This window comes from Lampris incognitus, chromosome 3 (genome assembly GCF_029633865.1).
Source record: "Lampris incognitus isolate fLamInc1 chromosome 3, fLamInc1.hap2, whole genome shotgun sequence".
In the NCBI taxonomy this organism is placed as follows: domain Eukaryota; kingdom Metazoa; phylum Chordata; class Actinopteri; order Lampriformes; family Lampridae; genus Lampris; species Lampris incognitus.
In genome coordinates this window covers 52966255-52985969 of record NC_079213.1, presented here as the reverse complement: position 1 = coordinate 52985969, position 19715 = coordinate 52966255, and the positions used below count along the sequence as shown (strand labels likewise).

The 19715-nt window shown below is 46.8% G+C and overlaps 1 protein-coding gene across 1 annotated transcript in view; it reads right to left on the bottom strand.

The window, feature by feature from the left end:
• lonp1 (lon peptidase 1, mitochondrial) overlaps positions 1 to 19715 on the bottom strand; it is a 132352-nt gene that overhangs the window by 15803 nt on the left and 96834 nt on the right. The window contains exons 16-18 of the mRNA XM_056276015.1: positions 4233 to 4373; positions 937 to 1102; positions 767 to 853 (exon numbers count right to left, since the gene is read on the bottom strand). Coding sequence (XP_056131990.1) covers positions 767 to 853; positions 937 to 1102; positions 4233 to 4373 — 394 coding nt within the window. The remainder of the gene's footprint in view (positions 1 to 766; positions 854 to 936; positions 1103 to 4232; positions 4374 to 19715) is intronic.

Sequence of the window (19715 nt, the reverse complement as noted above, 5' to 3'; positions counted from 1 at the left end):
ATCCAGCTTCTCGCAGACGTGGCCAACTGTGTCTGTAGGGATGCCCGACCAAGCCGGAGGCAACATGGGGATTCAAACTGGCGAGCCCTGTGCTGATAGGCAATGGAATAGACCACCACGCTACCCATACACCCCATTTTGAGAGTTTAAAAAAAAAATTCTGATTTTTCCCTTTTTTCTCCCAATTTAGTGGCCAATCGATCCCTATTTCTTTTAATTCAAACACCCACCCTCGTACTGCATGTGTTTGCCAACTGCATCTCTCTGGCCGGCAGTCTCGAAGGAGACGCTTCCCCACTTTCGTGACAAGGCGAATCCAGGCCAAACCACTGCTTTTTCTGACACACACAGAGACACATTCATGTGACTAACACAAGCCGACTCCGCCCCCCTCCCGAAGACAGCGCTGCCAATTATTGCTGCTTCATTGAGTCCGGCCATAGTCGGATCTGACGAGACCGGGGCCCGAACCCCGGTCCCCAGTGTGCAACTGCATCGACACAAAGCTGATGCTTAGACCGCTACACCACTGTGGACCCCCTGTTTGAGAGTTTTTAATGACACTTGTTCAGATTAAAATAATTCCCATTGATCCAAAGTTATAAGGCTAAATGATGTAATAACAAAGATGCATGCAGAAAGTACTGCCAGAGTAACAGTTCAGCGACTCATCAGCTGAGTGGATGGCTGTGTGAACACAACATAAGTCTTCTCATGTGCACCAGGCTTCAACAGTCATCAACTACTTACTCCCTCTCTCACTAACCTGTGACCTCTAGTGACCCCTCTTCATTCTGTCCTGACGTCCCACCAGGACGACGCAACACTGTCTCTATGAAGAGAGTAGAACCACCTGGAGAGACAGAGGACAGATCTTAAGTAAGCTATAGTACTTGTACACATATATATTCTTGACTGTGCTGTATTTTGACTCACCCATGGCAGTCCACGCCAATCCCATAACCACTCCCGGCGGTGTGACATCATACATGCGGTCAACTGAGAACAACGGTTTACCGACATAGTTCTCCAAGTTTTCAGGAGTGACGGTTACTGCAGTGTCTTCACCACTGACAATATGGAATGCTACCTTACGGAAAACCTGGGTCAGAAAGAAATGCGTATTAAAATCTACAAGTCTGTATTGAACCACACTGACACTCAAGATTAATTTTACTCCTGTAAAAAAAACCACCACTACTCGGCACGCAGGCCTACTTGCATACACAACTGTCTATGCAGAGTTCAGCATCACTTTATGAACACTTCAGCAAATTTGGTGGGAATTAGATAAGAAGGAGAAGAAGAAGAAGATGAAGAAGAAGGAGAAGAAGAAAGCCACTTTATTTCACATTGCATTCTTACAACAAATTTGTTTTCTGCATGTCACCCATCCTGTTGTATAGGAGCAGTGGGCAGCTGCAGTGCCCGGGGACCAACTCCAGTTCTTCTTTCCATTGCCTTGCTCAGCGGCACAGACAGGAGTATTAACCCTAACATGAGTGAGTCCTGTAGCTTCCATGTGTTATATTATTGTAATCCCTGAACAGTCTTGGGCTGACAGTTTATGAGCAATCAATGTGTTTGCATAGGGGTGTTGTTGTGAGCTAAATGTCCCAGTGCTATTAAGGGGGGAGGGTCATAGCAAACACCAACCTGATTATTCTGGGGGGTCGTAACTCCAAAAGTTTGAGAAGCACTGATATAAGGAGTCACATGGTGCAGACACAGTGCACAACATGCAGTTAGTGTTTGTGGTGGTCATAAAAGCCACACCACAGAATGAGTTTGATGACTTTGTCTTCTTTACTTCTCAATAAGAAGGAAAAAGCCGCATGCAGACACAGAGCACCTCCATTTATTTCAATGAGAGCCAGGCAGTAACTTTGCCTCTCAGCCCACCGGCAGTGGCATGGATTAGGGCAGCCCACCGGCAGTGGCATGGATTAGGGTATGTGGTTGCTACCCTCATGAATGCGCAGTTTTACCCCTTTTCGGCTACTGCCACTAAAATCTGACCATGTCAAACCTTTGCCACTGGTTGTTGGCCTATCAGAATGAAGAGGTGGAGCTCAGTGGTATGTAGCAATGGTGATATTCATGGAGGAACTGATTCAGCTTGTATGATACGTGGCATCCTAGACTGGTCTCCATACACCCCAGCATCATGTGAAGCACAAAATATAGCCTCTCCACGATGAATGACCATCCGTGCGTGGTGAAGAGCCACACCCTCCTCACGGTAATCCTGTTAACATTGCCAGGAGAAAACAGAACAGAACACAGTGGATCTAGAGCAGTAAACCTGGATAATAAGTCCTGCTACTCCAATGGGTAGCAGTAGTCCTAGGTGCATTCATCCATAGCCTGATGTTATGGACCAGGGGACATTGTGGCTTTGTAGATGATCAATGCATCTCGACAATAGAAAGGCACAAAATATCCAGTTAGCGGAGAACCATAGTACTGCATGTGGAGTAGCGCCCCATGCTTTAAACAAACAAGCGCAACTGAAACCCTATAGGGGCGTCCTGACGGACAACCTAGGTGAGGTGAGGTCATGGAGGAACTGAGTCAGCTTGTATGATACTTCGTTGGAGGCATATAAAGGTGCCAGCAAAAAGCAGTATGTATTAGCTGTGAATCAGAGTTACAGGGTAGTGCCACCTCCTTCTTCGTCATAGCAGCCTGGATATTTAATGTTTCACAGAGAAAATATTTATTCTGCCTGAAGAAAGTTCATTAAAGGGTGGAGACTCACTGAAAGCTTGTTCCTTGGGGTGATTTAAGTGATGTACATGTCAAACTCATTGCAGCTACTTCAACCTAAAATGAAAAGAATCCCTGTCCTGTCTACATGTCTTGTCTGTCCTATTTTCTCGATAACCATTCATCCAGTCGACTTCTCACTTGGCGGTTGTATTGCTGAGGACCCAAGAAGTACAGTGTCGAGTGTGAAATTGTTTGGATGAACAGTTGTCCAGAAAATCGAAGGACAGATACATTCATACAGACAGAGACGTTCTTCTCATGGCAACGGGACAAACAGCAACACTGCCACTGCAACCCTCTTTGTGGTTGAAGGGGGGATTACATCTGAATGGGCACTGCATTATTCATGCAAATGGACAAAATTACTCAATAAAATACGAAATGATTTTAAGGAAATTTCAGCTTAATTTTATGTTAATATGTACAGAAAATGAAATGTAAACAATTTCTTAATATACTCGCATCTGCTATTCTATTTTTGGTGGACTGATCACTGAACTCCTATCTAAGCAAGCAGGCAGACCTTACTATGATGTTCACACAAGTCCTGCCCAGTGGATCGCACGAGACCATTTGACATATGCTGAGTGGGCTTTCTGTTCATTAATGTACAGTAATCTCAGATAAGCATAGAAAGCTCAACAAATTACCTCAGAAATCAAATTCCCTGGCTGTATACAGAGATTATCTGATTCCAAGCCTAGAATCAGGCCATAAACTCCATTTCTAAATTTATTTCTGATTTTTCTCTTTTTCTCCCAATTTAGTGGCCAATCGATCCCTGTTTTAATTCAAACACCCACCCTCGTACTGCATGTATTCGCCAACTGCATCTCTCCGGCCGGCAGTCTCGAAGGAGACACCTCCCCACTTTCATGACAAGGTGAATCCAGGCCGAACCACTGCTTTTTCCGACGCACGCAGGGACGCATTCATGTGACGAACACAAGCCGACTCCGCCCCCCTCCCGAAGACAGCGTTGCCAATTATTGCTGCTTCATCGAGTCCGGCCATAGTCGGATCTGACGAGACTGAGGCGCGAACTCCGGTCCCCAGTGGGCAACTGCATCGACACAAAGCCGATGCTTAGACCGCTACACCACCGCGGACTCCTATAAGTTCCATTTCTGTAATGAACTTAACCAGCTCAACAATAGATGCAGATGTATTTCATACTGCACACCACACTATGGCATTTATCAGGAAATTTGCTACCAACAACCCTTGCAATAAGGCAGTATCATTTAATCACCTTCATCTCATCTTTGCTTGAAACTCTTGGGCTCTCTGCTATCTGGGAAGAGCAACAATCTACTATACAACTCTCCACCGAGTTATGGACAGCCTTTGCTCTACTATGGAAAGAAAGATAAAACTTGTATTTTTTTAGTTTTCTGTTAACTCTGACTGGGTTTACACACAGGTGCCTTGGTATGAGATAATCCAGGGTTAAACATTACCTTTTCCACTTGCTTCTGGAGGTTCCTAACTCCAGACTCTCTGCAGTACTGTCTGATGAGCAAATTGAGAGCTTCAGAAGAGATGGAGGTCTTCTCCCCAGTCAGCCCACACAGAGAACGCAGCTGAGGTACCAGGTAACGCTATGAGGAAAAGAGACAAAGTGTGTGAAGTTAAAACCTTTTTTTTTATTTATGTTTTTCAGACTACAGAATGAAGCTAAAGGATGCTACAATGAACAGGTGAAAACGTGGTCTGGAGTGAAGCTTGCAGATAGAAGTGAAGCCTTCACAACTTCTGAGGTGCATGAGCAGCTTTACCATGGGTTTTAAGGCAAGGTGGACAGGTGCCACCTTCAGGGCTAAAACGTCAAATGTGAGCTGAAAGTGAAGGCAGAGTCCTGTGTCTGGTGAAGGAAAACTGCACTGCAGTGCTGATTCTCAACGTGATCATCAGCACTAGTCATCCTTCCACATCCCACGGAGTCATTCGATTGACTATTAATATTGAAGATATCATTTGATGCAGCTTTTCTACATCCATCAGAGAGTGACAAATATTTTTGAAGTGAGGCTGAAACCATTTTCATGCTCAATAAAATAAAGAAACTTAATATTCTAAAGTTTTTGAATGGACAAAAAAAGAGAAAGGGAAACATTCTCCAAAACTCTAGATTGTACATGTTCCTCACACAACCCGACTTCCACTCCATACTCTGGGATTATTAGAGACTGCATCACACACATGTAGACACATGAAACAAACTATAAGCTTAAAGGTCAGTACAACATTAAAAAAACGTATGTTCACTGAATACTGATGTACTTCAACACATCCCAGTCAGAAACACTGACCCTGGTGCTTATCTTGACATGTTGGCACGATCTATAAAACCCAGACACAAGCAGCGAATTTCAGCTCAGTGCTGCCTCAGTGGTGAAAAGTGTTACTACAACCATGGACTGCCATCTCATCAAAAAGACATACATGTTAGGGTTAATACTTCTGTCTGTGTCCCTTAACAAAGCATGGCGAGACGAACTGGAGTTGATCCCCAGGTGCTACACGGCGGCTGCCCACTGCTCCTAGCTACACAGCTAGGATGGGTTACATGCCCACTGCTGCTAGCTACACAGCTAGGATGCCGCTAGCTACACAGCTAGGATGGGTTACCTGCCCACTGCTGCTAGCTACATAGCTAGGATGCCGCTAGCTACACAGCTAGAATGGGTTACATGCCCACTGCTGCTAGCTACACAGCTAGGATGCCGCTAGCTACACAGCTAGGATGGGTTACCTGCCCACTGCTGCTAGCTACACAGCTAGGATGCCGCTAGCTACACAGCTAGAATGGGTTACATGCCCGCTGCTGCTAGCTACACAGCTAGGATGCCGCTAGCTACACAGCTAGGATGGGTTACCTGCCCACTGCTGCTAGCTACACAGCTAGGATGCCGCTAGCTACACAGCTAGAATGGGTTACATGCCCACTGCTGCTAGCTACACAGCTAGGATGCTGCTAGATACACAGCTAGGATGGGTTACCTGCCCACTGCTGCTAGCTACACAGCTAGGATGCCGCTAGCTACACAGCTAGAATGGCTTACATACCCACTGCTGCTAGCTACACAGCTAGGATGCCGCTAGCTACACAGCTAGGATGGGTTACCTGCCCACTGCTGCTAGCTACACAGCTAGGATGCCGCTATCTACACAGCTAGAATGGGTTACATGCCCACTGCTGCTAGCTACACAGCTAGAGTGCCGCTAGCTACACAGCTAGGATGGGTTATCTGCCCGCTGCTGCTAGCTACACAGCTAGGATGCCGCTAGTTACACAGCTAGGATGGGTTACCTGCCCGCTGATGCCGCTAGCTACACAGCTAGAATGGGTTACATGCCCGCTGCTGCTAGCTACACAGCTAGGATGCCGCTAGATACACAGCTAGAATGGGTTACATGCCCAGTGCTGCTAGCTACACAGCTAGGATGGGTTTACATGCCCACTGCTGCTAGCTACACAGCTATGATGGGTAACATGCAGAGAGGGATTTCCCCACGGGGATTAATAAAGTACATCAAAAGAAAAAAAAAATCGCACCATGCAGCTGCTTGGCTATGTGATGCGATATGAGTAACACCCCCTGGCAATGCCTTTCCACTTTCTACTATAAAAATATGTTAATTCTTCCACTGAGGGGAGGAGTATCTGAGCAAGAGACATGTTGAAAGAGAGGGCAGATTGACTATTGAGAGAAACAGACCCAAGTTAAATATTTTAGTAAGTTTCTGCAGACTGAGTAATTCCCAAAGGTTAAGGAAAGAAACTACAGGATGTGGTTTGATACCTGTAGCCCATCCCAACCTTCTTCCCAGGTTCTGCCATTTTTAAACCTCAGAAGGGGGCACGGTCTGTCTGAACTGGGGTGTTTTGTTGACCTTTAATTCAATTATCCACCTTATCAGAGTTTTGACTGTTTAGAAGCACAGTGATAGCTGAAGAGGTGTGAAAACCCAGCAGAGACAGAGGCAGTGGGGGTAGGCTGAATGTGAGAAGCAGAAACTTGAAAAACAAGCTGCTCTGTCTCACTTTACTAAATTGTGAAATGGCAATTTAACAGCAATAATAATTTCTATTTTTTGTGTTTTTAGTTCAGATGATGACATACAACCCCCTCAGCACTTATTTTACACTGCGGTAACACACAGGGTTGTTCTGCTGAAGAGAGTGTACACAGAAAACACATCTAATCCATGGTTCAGCTGCACTTCGTGCAGACCCTGACTGCTGAACTGTGTGGGCTTCCTGTGTGCTGAACCTGAGAAAATAACTTCATGGTGTCCCTGTGCCAATCACAACACCACAGACAGAGTACATAAGGCCAGGTTCTGGACTTGTGTTGTGTACTATGTAAACATTGTGTACTTGTAAACATTGTAGAAGTGCAGACAGTACAAGGTGGAAGTCTTCCTGCTGACAGAAACATGTTGGTTGGTTGGCATGACTCTGGTGCCAAACCACCCATAAACCTCTTGTCAGGGTGGCAGGGAAACTTTGTAAGGACTAAGGCTAAAAAGCTATAACTAGTGGAAAAGCCATGTATAGACACCAACAATTTTGTGGACCAAAAAAAGACCTGCTGCCACATGCTGGCAACACTGCTGCAGCGTTAACGCACTACCCTGATTAAAATGAATGGCAGAATTTGCATTGTTGGTGCCTGATCCTGTCTGACTGCAGCCTGAATGCACTGTGGTCACTAAGCAGCCACGTGTCAGTTAGCAGCATGTAGGGGACATGTGGTCAGTGAGCAGCTACGTGTCAGTCAGCAGCATGTAGGGGACTGTAGATTTTGCTAGCTGCTGCATTATGATAGGGCCCATTTACAATAGATAACTTTCACAGAGGCAACTGATTTAAGACATCTGAGGAAGCATGGCTTCTGCTAAAACTGGACTTTCAGAAATTATGGAAATGAAATGTTGAACAGTGTGCTTATATCGCTGCTTCATGACACAACTGAATATTTTAGCAAATAAAAACTGGAAAATATCTGAATTATCTCACTGCACTATCACACGACGTGATCCGCTCTTGATGGACCATGTGGTCTACATGAATGTGGTCGTGGAAGCGTAGTGAAGCTGGGTTTTAATGGGATCTTAAGGCAGATTCAAGCACACTGAAAGAAAACATGTTTACTGGACAACAGGCGTTTAAAACACCATACTGGGTCCAGCCTGGACACCGGCGTGTCACCTCCGCATATAGTGTCACAATGAGCTAAAGTCATCTCCACATGTAGTGTCACAATGAGCTACAGTCATCCCCATATGTAGTGTCACAATGAGCTAGTCATCTCCGCATGTAGTGTCACAATGAGCTACAGTCACCCCCGCATGTCATGTCACAATGAGCTACAGTCACCGCCGCATATAGTGTCACAATGAGCTACAGTCACCCCCACATGTAGTGTCACAGTGAGCTACAGTCACCTCCGCATATAGTGTCACAATGAGCTACAGTCATCTCCACATGTAGTGTCACAATGAGCTACAGTCATCCCCACATGTAGTGTCACAATGAGCTACAGTCATCTCCACATGTAGTGTCACAATGAGCTATAGTCATCCCCACATGTAGGGTCACAATGAGCTATAGTCGTCCCCACATGTAGTGTCACAATGAGCTACAGTCACCTCCGCATGTAATGTCACAATGAGCTACAGTCACCTCTGCATATAGTGTCACAATGAGCTACAGTCACCCCCGCATGTACTGTCACAATAAGCTAAAGTCACCTCCACATGTAGTGTCACAATGAGCTACAGTCACCTCCGCATATAGTGTCACAATGAGCTACAGCCACCTCCACATGTAGTGTCACAATGAGCTAGTCACCTCCACATGTAGTGTCACAATGAGCTACAGTCACCTCCGCACGTAGTTTCACAATGAGCTACAGTCACCTCCGCATGTAGTGTCACAATGAGCTACAGTCACCTCCGCATAGTGTCACAATGACCTACAGTCATCCCCACATGTAGTGTCACAATGAGCTACAGTCACCTCCGCACGTAGTTTCAAAATGAGCTACAGTCACCTCCACATATAGTGTCACAATGAGCTACAGTCTTCCCCACATGTAGTGTCACAATGAGCTACAGTCACCTCCGCATATAGTGTCACAATGAGCTACAGTCATCCCCACATGTAGTGTCACAATGAGCTACAGTCATCCCCACATGTAGTGTCACAATGAGCTATAGTCATCCCCACATGTAGCATCACAATGAGCTACAGTCGCCTCCGCGTGTAGCGTCACAATGAGCTACAGTCGCCTCCGCGTGTAGCGTCACAATGAGCTACAGTCATCCCCAAATGTAGTGTCACAGTGAGCTACAGTCACCGCCGCATATAGTGTCACAATGAGCTACAGTCATCCCCACATGTAGTGTCACAATGAGCTACAGTCACCTCCGCATATAGTGTCACAATGAGCTACAGTCATCTCCACATGTAGTGTCACAATGAGCTACAGTCATGCCCACATGTAGTGTCACAACGAGCTACAGTCATCTCCACATGTAGTGTCACAATGAGCTATAGTCATCCCCACATGTAGTGTCACAATGAGCTATAGTCATCCCCACATGTAGTGTCACAATGAGCTACAGTCACCTCCGCATGTAATGTCACAATGAGCTTCAGTCACCTCTGCATATAGTGTCACAATGAGATACAGTCAACTCCGCATATAGTCTCACAATGAGCTACAGTCACCCCCGCATGTACTGTCACAATAAGTTACAGTCACCTCCACATGTAGTGTCACAATGAGCTACAGTCACCTGCACATGTAGCGTCACAATGAGCTACACTCATCCCCACATGTAGTGTCACAATGAGCTAGTCATCTCCACATGTAGTGTCACAATGAGCTACAGCCACCTCCGCATATAGTGTCACAATGAGCTACAGTCATCCCCACATGTAGTGTCACAGTGAGCTACAGTCACCTCCGCACGTAGCTTCACAATGAGCTACAGCCAACTCTGCATGTAGTGTCACAATGAGCTACAGTCATCCCCACATGTCATGTCAAAATGAGCTACAGTCACCCCCTCATGTCATGTCACAATCAGCTACAGTCACCGCCGCATATAGTGTCACAATGAGCTACAGTCATCCCCACATGTAGTGTCACAATGAGCTACAGTCACCTCCGCATATAGTGTCACAATGAGCTACAGTCATCCCCACACGTAGAGTCACAATGAACTACAGTCACCTGCACATGTAGCGTCACAATGAGCTACAGTCACCCCCACATGTAGTGTCACAATGAGCTAGTCATCTCCACATGTAGTGTCACAATGAGCTATAGTCATCCCCACATGTAGCATCACAATGAGCTACAGTCATCTCCGCATGTAGTGTCACAATGAGCTACAGTCACCTCCACATGTAGTGTCACAATGAGCTACAGTCATCTCCACATGTAGCGTCACAATGAGCTACAGTCACCTCCACATATAGTGTCACAATGAGCTACAGTCATCCCCACATGTAGTGTCACAATGAGCTACAGTCACCTCCGCACGTAGTTTCACAATGAGCTACAGTCACCTCCGCATGTAGTGTCACAATGAGCTACAGTCACCTCCACATATAGTGTCACAATGAGCTACAGTCATCCCCACATGTAGTGTCACAATGAGCTACAGTCACCTCCGCATATAGTGTCACAATGAGCTACAGTCATCCCCACATGTAGTGTCACAATGAGCTACAGTCATCCCCACATGTAGCGTCACAATGAGCTATAATAATCCCCACATGTAGCATCACAATGAGCTACAGTCGCCTCCGCGTGTAGCGTCACAATGAGCTACAGTCGCCTCCGCGTGTATAGTCACAATGAGCTATAGTCGCCTCCGCGTGTAGTGTCACAATGAGCAACAGTCACCCCCGCATGTAGTGTCACAATGAGCTACAGTCACCTCGGCATATAGTGTCACAATGAGCTACAGTCACCTCCGCATATAGTGTCACAATGAGCTATAGTCATCCCCACATGTAGTGTCACAATGAGCTACAGTCATCCCCACATGTAGTGTCACAATGAGCTATAGTCATCCCCACATGTAGCGTCACAATGAGCTACAGTCGCCTCCGCGTGTATAGTCACAATGAGCTACAGTCGCCTCCGCGTGTAGTGTCACAATGAGCAACAGTCACCCCCGCATGTAGTGTCACAATGAGCTACAGTCTGGTCGGCATATAGTGTCACAATGAGCTACAGTCACCTCCGCATATAGTGTCACAATGAGCTACACTCATCCCCACATGTCGTGTCACAGTGAACTACAGTCACCTCCGCATATAGTGTCACAATGAGCTACAGTCATCTCCACATGTAGTGTCACAATGAGCTACAGTCATCCCCACATGTGCTACAGTCATCCCCACATGTAGTGTCACAATGAGCTACAGTCATCTCGACATGTAGTGTCACAATGAGCTATAGTCATCCCCACATGTAGGGTCACAATGAGCTATAGTCATCCCCACATGTAGTGTCACAATGAGCTACAGTCACCTCTGCATGTAATGTCACAATGAGCTACAGTCACCTCTGCATATAGTGTCACAATGAGCTACAGTCAACTCCGCATATAGTGTCACAATGAGCTACAGTCACCCCCGCACGTACTGTCACAATAAGCTACAGTCACCTCCACATGAAGTGTCACAATGAGCTACAGTCACCACCGCATATAGTGTCACAATGAGCTACAGCCACCTCCACATGTAGTGTCACAATGAGCTACTCACCTCCACATGTAGTGTCACAATGAGCTACAGTCACCTCCGCATGTAGTTTCACAATGACCTATAGTCATCCCCGCGTGTAGAGTCACAATGAGCTACAGTCACCTCCGCGTGTAGCGTCACAATGAGCTACAGTCATCCCCACATGTAGTGTCACAATGAGCTACAGTCATCCTCACATGTAGTGTCACAATGAGCTACAGTCATCCCCACATGTAGTGTCACAATGAGCTACAGTCATCCCCACATGTAGTGTCACAATGAGCTATAGTCATCCCCACATGTAGTGTCACAATGAGCTACAGTCACCTCCACATGTAGTGTCACAATGAGCTACAGTCACCCTCACATGTAGTGTCACAATGCGCTACAGTCACCTGCACAAGTAGCGTCACAATGGGCTACAGTCACCTCCACATGTAGTGTCACAATGAGCTACAGTCACCTCCACACGTAGAGTCACAATGAGCTACAGTCACCTGCACATGTAGCGTCACAATGAGCTACAGTCACCCCCACATGTAGTGTCACAATGAGCTAGTCATCTCCACATGTAGTGTCACAATGAGCTACAGTCACCCCCGCATGTCATGTCACAATGAGCTACAGTCACCTCCGCATATAGTGTCACAATGAGCTACAGTCATCCTCACATATAGTGTCACAATGAGCTACAGTCACCTCTGCATATAGTGTCACAATGAGCTACAGTCACCTCCGCATATAGTGTCACAATGAGCTACAGTCATCCCCACATGTAGTGTCAAAATGAGCTACAGCCAACTCTGCATGTAGTGTCACAATGAGCTACAGTCATCCCCACATGTCATGTCACAATGAGCTACAGTCACCCCCTCATGTCATGTCACAATCAGCTACAGTCACCGCCGCATATAGTGTCACAATGAGCTACAGTCATCCCCACAGGTAGTGTCACAATGAGCTACAGTCACCTCCGCATATAGTGTCACAATGAGCTACAGTCATCCCCACACGTAGAGTCACAATGAGCTACAGTCACCTGCACATGTAGCGTCACAATGAGCTACAGTCACCCCCACATGTAGTGTCACAATGAGCTAGTCATCTCCACATGTAGTGTCACAATGAGCTACAGTCACGTCCGCATATAGTGTCACAATGAGCTACAGTCATCCCCACACGTAGGGTCACAGTGAGCTACAGTCACCTCCGCACGTAGTTTCACAATGAGCTACAGTCACCTCCGCATGTAGTGTCACAATGAGCTACAGTCACCTCCACATATAGTGTCACAATGAGCTACAGTCATCCCCACATGTAGTGTCACAATGAGCTACAGTCACCTCCTTACGTAGTTTCACAATGAGCTACAGTCACCCCCACATGTAGTGTCACAATGAGCTAGTCATCTCCACATGTAGTGTCACAATGAGCTACAGTCACCCCCGCATGTCATGTCACAATGAGCTACAGTCACCTCCGCATATAGTGTCACAATGAGCTACAGTCATCCTCACATATAGTGTCACAATGAGCTACAGTCACCTCTGCATATAGTGTCACAATGAGCTACAGTCACCTCCGCATATAGTGTCACAATGAGCTACAGTCATCCCCACATGTAGTGTCAAAATGAGCTACAGCCAACTCTGCATGTAGTGTCACAATGAGCTACAGTCATCCCCACATGTCATGTCACAATGAGCTACAGTCACCCCCTCATGTCATGTCACAATCAGCTACAGTCACCGCCGCATATAGTGTCACAATGAGCTACAGTCATCCCCACAGGTAGTGTCACAATGAGCTACAGTCACCTCCGCATATAGTGTCACAATGAGCTACAGTCATCCCCACACGTAGAGTCACAATGAGCTACAGTCACCTGCACATGTAGCGTCACAATGAGCTACAGTCACCCCCACATGTAGTGTCACAATGAGCTAGTCATCTCCACATGTAGTGTCACAATGAGCTACAGTCACGTCCGCATATAGTGTCACAATGAGCTACAGTCATCCCCACACGTAGGGTCACAGTGAGCTACAGTCACCTCCGCACGTAGTTTCACAATGAGCTACAGTCACCTCCGCATGTAGTGTCACAATGAGCTACAGTCACCTCCACATATAGTGTCACAATGAGCTACAGTCATCCCCACATGTAGTGTCACAATGAGCTACAGTCACCTCCTTACGTAGTTTCACAATGAGCTACAGTCACCTCCGCATGTAGTGTCACAATGAGCTACAGTCACCTCCACATATAGTCACAATGAGCTACAGTCATCCCCACATATAGTGTCACAATGAGCTACAGTCACCTCCGCATATAGTGTCACAATGAGCTACAGTCATCCCCACATGTAGTGTCACAATGAGCTACAGTCATCCCCACATGTAGTGTCACAATGAGCTATAGTCATGCCCACATGTAGCGTCACAATGAGCTACAGTCGCCTCCGCGTGTATAGTCACAATGAGCTAGAGTCGCCTCCTCGTGTAGTGTCACAATGAGCAACAGTCACCCCCGCATGTAGTGTCACAATGAGCTACAGTCACCTCGGCATATAGTGTCACAATGAGCTACAGTCACCTCCGCATATAGTGTCACAATGAGCTACACTCATCCCCACATGTAGTGTCACAGTGAACTACAGTCACCTCCGCATATAGTGTCACAATGAGCTACAGTCATCTCCACATGTAGTGTCACAATGAGCTACAGTCATCCCCACATTTGCTACAGTCATCCCCAAATGTAGTGTCACAATGAGCTACAGTCATCTCCACATGTAGTGTCACAATGAGCTATAGTCATCCCCACATGTAGGGTCACAATGAGCTATAGTCATCCCCACATGTAGTGTCACAATGAGCTACAGTCACCTCTGCATGTAATGTCACAATGAGCTACAGTCACCTCTGCATATAGTGTCACAATGAGCTACAGTCAACTCCGCATATAGTGTCACAATGAGCTACAGTCACCCCCGCATGTACTGTCACAATAAGCTATAGTCACCTCCACATGTAGTGTCACAATGAGCTACAGTCACCACCGCATATAGTGTCACAATGAGCTACAGCCACCTCCACATTTAGTGTCACAATGAGCTACTCACCTCCACATGTAGTGTCACAATGAGCTACAGTCACCTCCGCATCTAGTTTCACAATGACCTATAGTCATCCCCGCGTGTAGAGTCACAATGAGCTACAGTCACCTCCGCGTGTAGCGTCACAATGAGCTACAGTCATCCCCACATGTAGTGTCACAATGAGCTACAGTCATCCTCACATGTAGTGTCACAATGAGCTACAGTCACCTCCACATGTAGTGTCACAATGAGCTACAGTCACCCTCACATGTAGTGTCACAATGCGCTACAGTCACCTGCACATGTAGCGTCACAATGGGCTACAGTCACCTCCACATGTAGTGTCATAATGAGCTACAGTCACCTGCACATGTAGCGTCACAATGAGCTACAGTCACCTCCACATGTAGTGTCACAATGAGCTACAGTCACCCCCGCACGTACTGTCACAATAAGCTACAGTCACCTCTGCATGTAATGTCACAATGAGCTACAGTCACCTCTGCATATAGTGTCACAATGAGCTACAGTCAACTCCGCATATAGTGTCACAATGAGCTACAGTCACCCCCGCACGTACTGTCACATTAGCTACAGTCACCTCCACATGTAGTGTCACAATGAGCTACAGTCACCCTCACATGTAGTGTCACAATGCGCTACAGTCACCTGCACATGTAGCGTCACAATGGGCTACAGTCACCTCCACATGTAGTGTCATAATGAGCTACAGTCACCTGCACATGTAGCGTCACAATGAGCTAGTCATCTCCACATGTAGTGTCACAATGAGCTACAGTCACGTCCGCATATAGTGTCACAATGAGCTACAGTCATCCCCACACGTAGGGTCACAGTGAGCTACAGTCACCTCCGCACGTAGTTTCACAATGAGCTACAGTCACCTCCGCATGTAGTGTCACAATGAGCTACAGTCACCTCCACATATAGTGTCACAATGAGCTACAGTCATCCCCACATGTAGTGTCACAATGAGCTACAGTCACCTCCTTACGTAGTTTCACAATGAGCTACAGTCACCTCCGCATGTAGTGTCACAATGAGCTACAGTCACCTCCACATATAGTCACAATGAGCTACAGTCATCCCCACATATAGTGTCACAATGAGCTACAGTCACCTCCGCATATAGTGTCACAATGAGCTACAGTCATCCCCACATGTAGTGTCACAATGAGCTACAGTCATCCCCACATGTAGTGTCACAATGAGCTATAGTCATCCCCACATGTAGCGTCACAATGAGCTACAGTCGCCTCCGCGTGTATAGTCACAATGAGCTAGAGTCGCCTCCTCGTGTAGTGTCACAATGAGCAACAGTCACCCCCGCATGTAGTGTCACAATGAGCTACAGTCACCTCGGCATATAGTGTCACAATGAGCTACAGTCACCTCCGCATATAGTGTCACAATGAGCTACACTCATCCCCACATGTAGTGTCACAGTGAACTACAGTCACCTCCGCATATAGTGTCACAATGAGCTACAGTCATCTCCACATGTAGTGTCACAATGAGCTACAGTCATCCCCACATTTGCTACAGTCATCCCCAAATGTAGTGTCACAATGAGCTACAGTCATCTCCACATGTAGTGTCACAATGAGCTATAGTCATCCCCACATGTAGGGTCACAATGAGCTATAGTCATCCCCACATGTAGTGTCACAATGAGCTACAGTCACCTCTGCATGTAATGTCACAATGAGCTACAGTCACCTCTGCATATAGTGTCACAATGAGCTACAGTCAACTCCGCATATAGTGTCACAATGAGCTACAGTCACCCCCGCATGTACTGTCACAATAAGCTATAGTCACCTCCACATGTAGTGTCACAATGAGCTACAGTCACCACCGCATATAGTGTCACAATGAGCTACAGCCACCTCCACATTTAGTGTCACAATGAGCTACTCACCTCCACATGTAGTGTCACAATGAGCTACAGTCACCTCCGCATCTAGTTTCACAATGACCTATAGTCATCCCCGCGTGTAGAGTCACAATGAGCTACAGTCACCTCCGCGTGTAGCGTCACAATGAGCTACAGTCATCCCCACATGTAGTGTCACAATGAGCTACAGTCATCCTCACATGTAGTGTCACAATGAGCTACAGTCACCTCCACATGTAGTGTCACAATGAGCTACAGTCACCCTCACATGTAGTGTCACAATGCGCTACAGTCACCTGCACATGTAGCGTCACAATGGGCTACAGTCACCTCCACATGTAGTGTCATAATGAGCTACAGTCACCTGCACATGTAGCGTCACAATGAGCTACAGTCACCTCCACATGTAGTGTCACAATGAGCTACAGTCACCCCCGCACGTACTGTCACAATAAGCTACAGTCACCTCTGCATGTAATGTCACAATGAGCTACAGTCACCTCTGCATATAGTGTCACAATGAGCTACAGTCAACTCCGCATATAGTGTCACAATGAGCTACAGTCACCCCCGCACGTACTGTCACATTAGCTACAGTCACCTCCACATGAAGTGTCACAATGAGCTACAGTCACCACCGCATATAGTGTCACAATGAGCTACAGCCACCTCCACATGTAGTGTCACAATGAGCTACTCACCTCCGCATGTAGTTTCACAATGACCTATAGTCATCCCCGCGTGTAGAGTCACAATGAGCTACAGTCACCTCCGCGTGTAGCGTCACAATGAGCTACAGTCATCCCCACATGTAGTGTCACAATGAGCTACAGTCATCCTCACATGTAGTGTCACAATGAGCTACAGTCATCCCCACATGTAGTGTCACAATGAGCTACAGTCATCCCCACATGTAGTGTCACAATGAGCTATAGTCATCCCCACATGTAGTGTCACAATGAGCTACAGTCACCTCCACATGTAGTGTCACAATGAGCTACAGTCACCCTCACATGTAGTGTCACAATGCGCTACAGTCACCTGCACAAGTAGCGTCACAATGGGCTACAGTCACCTCCACATGTAGTGTCATAATGAGCTACAGTCACCTGCACATGTAGCGTCACAATGAGCTACAGTAACCCCCACATGTAGTGTCACAATGAGCTACAGTCACCTCCACACGTAGTCACAATGAGCTAGTCACCTGCACATGTAGCGTCACAATGAGCTACAGTCACCCCCACATGTAGTGTCACAATGAGCTAGTCATCTCCACATGTAGTGTCACAATGAGCTACAGTCACCCCCGCATGTCATGTCACAATGAGCTACAGTCACCTCCGCATATAGTGTCACAATGAGCTACAGTCATCCTCACATATAGTGTCACAATGAGCTACAGTAACCTCTGCATATAGTGTCACAATGAGCTACAGTCACCTCCGCATATAGTGTCACAATGAGCTACAGTCATCCCCACATGTAGTGTCAAAATGAGCTACAGCCAACTCTGCATGTAGTGTCACAATGAGCTACAGTCATCCCCACATGTCATGTCACAATGAGCTACAGTCACCCCCTCATGTCATGTCACAATCAGCTACAGTCACCGCCGCATATAGTGTCACAATGAGCTACAGTCATCCCCACATGTAGTGTCACAATGAGCTACAGTCACCTCCGCATATAGTGTCACAATGAGCTACAGTCATCCCCACACGTAGAGTCACAATGAGCTACAGTCACCTGCACATGTAGCGTCACAATGAGCTACAGTCACCCCCACATGTAGTGTCACAATGAGCTAGTCATCTCCACATGTAGTGTCACAATGAGCTACAGTCACGTCCGCATATAGTGTCACAATGAGCTACAGTCATCCCCACACGTAGGGTCACAGTGAGCTACAGTCACCTCCGCACGTAGTTTCACAATGAGCTACAGTCACCTCCGCATGTAGTGTCACAATGAGCTACAGTCACCTCCACATATAGTGTCACAATGAGCTACAGTCACCTCCTTACGTAGTGTCACAATGAGCTACAGTCACCTCCTTACGTAGTTTCACAATGAGCTACAGTTACCTCCGCATGTAGTGTCACAATGAGCTACAGTCACCTCCACATATAGTCACAATGAGCTACAGTCATCCCCACATATAGTGTCACAATGAGCTACAGTCACCTCCGCATATAGTGTCACAATGAGCTACAGTCATCCCCACATGTAGTGTCACAATGAGCTACAGTCATCCCCACATGTAGTGTCACAATAAGCTATAGTCATCCCCACATGTAGCGTCACAATGAGCTACAGTCACCTCCGCATGTAGTGTCACAATGAGCTACAGTCATCCCCACATGTAGTGTCACAATGAGCTACAGTCACCTCCGCATAGTGTCACAATGAGCTACAGTCACCTCTGCATGTAATGTCACAATGAGCTACAGTCACCTCTGCATATAGTGTCACAATGAGCTACAGTCAACTCCGCATATAGTGTCACAATGAGCTACAGTCACCCCCGCATGTACTGTCACAATAAGCTATAGTCACCTCCACATGTAGTGTCACAATGAGCTACAGTCACCACCGCATATAGTGTCACAATGAGCTACAGCCACCTCCATATTTAGTGTCACAATGAGCTACTCACCTCCACATGTAGTGTCACAATGAGCTACAGTCACCTCCGCATCTAGTTTCACAATGACCTATAGTCATCCCCGCGTGTAGAGTCACAATGAGCTACAGTCACCTCCGCGTGTAGCGTCACAATGAGCTACAGTCATCCCCACATGTAGTGTCACAATGAGCTACAGTCATCCTCACATGTAGTGTCACAATGAGCTACAGTCACCTCCACATGTAGTGTCACAATGAGCTACAGTCACCCTCACATGTAGTGTCACAATGCGCTACAGTCACCTGCACATGTAGCGTCACAATGGGCTACAGTCACCTCCACATGTAGTGTCATAATGAGCTACAGTCACCTGCACATGTAGCGTCACAATGAGCTACAGTCACCTCCACATGTAGTGTCACAATGAGCTACAGTCACCTCCACATGTAGTGTCACAATGAGCTCCAGTAACCCCCACATGTAGTGTCACAATGAGCTACAGTCACCTCCACACGTAGTC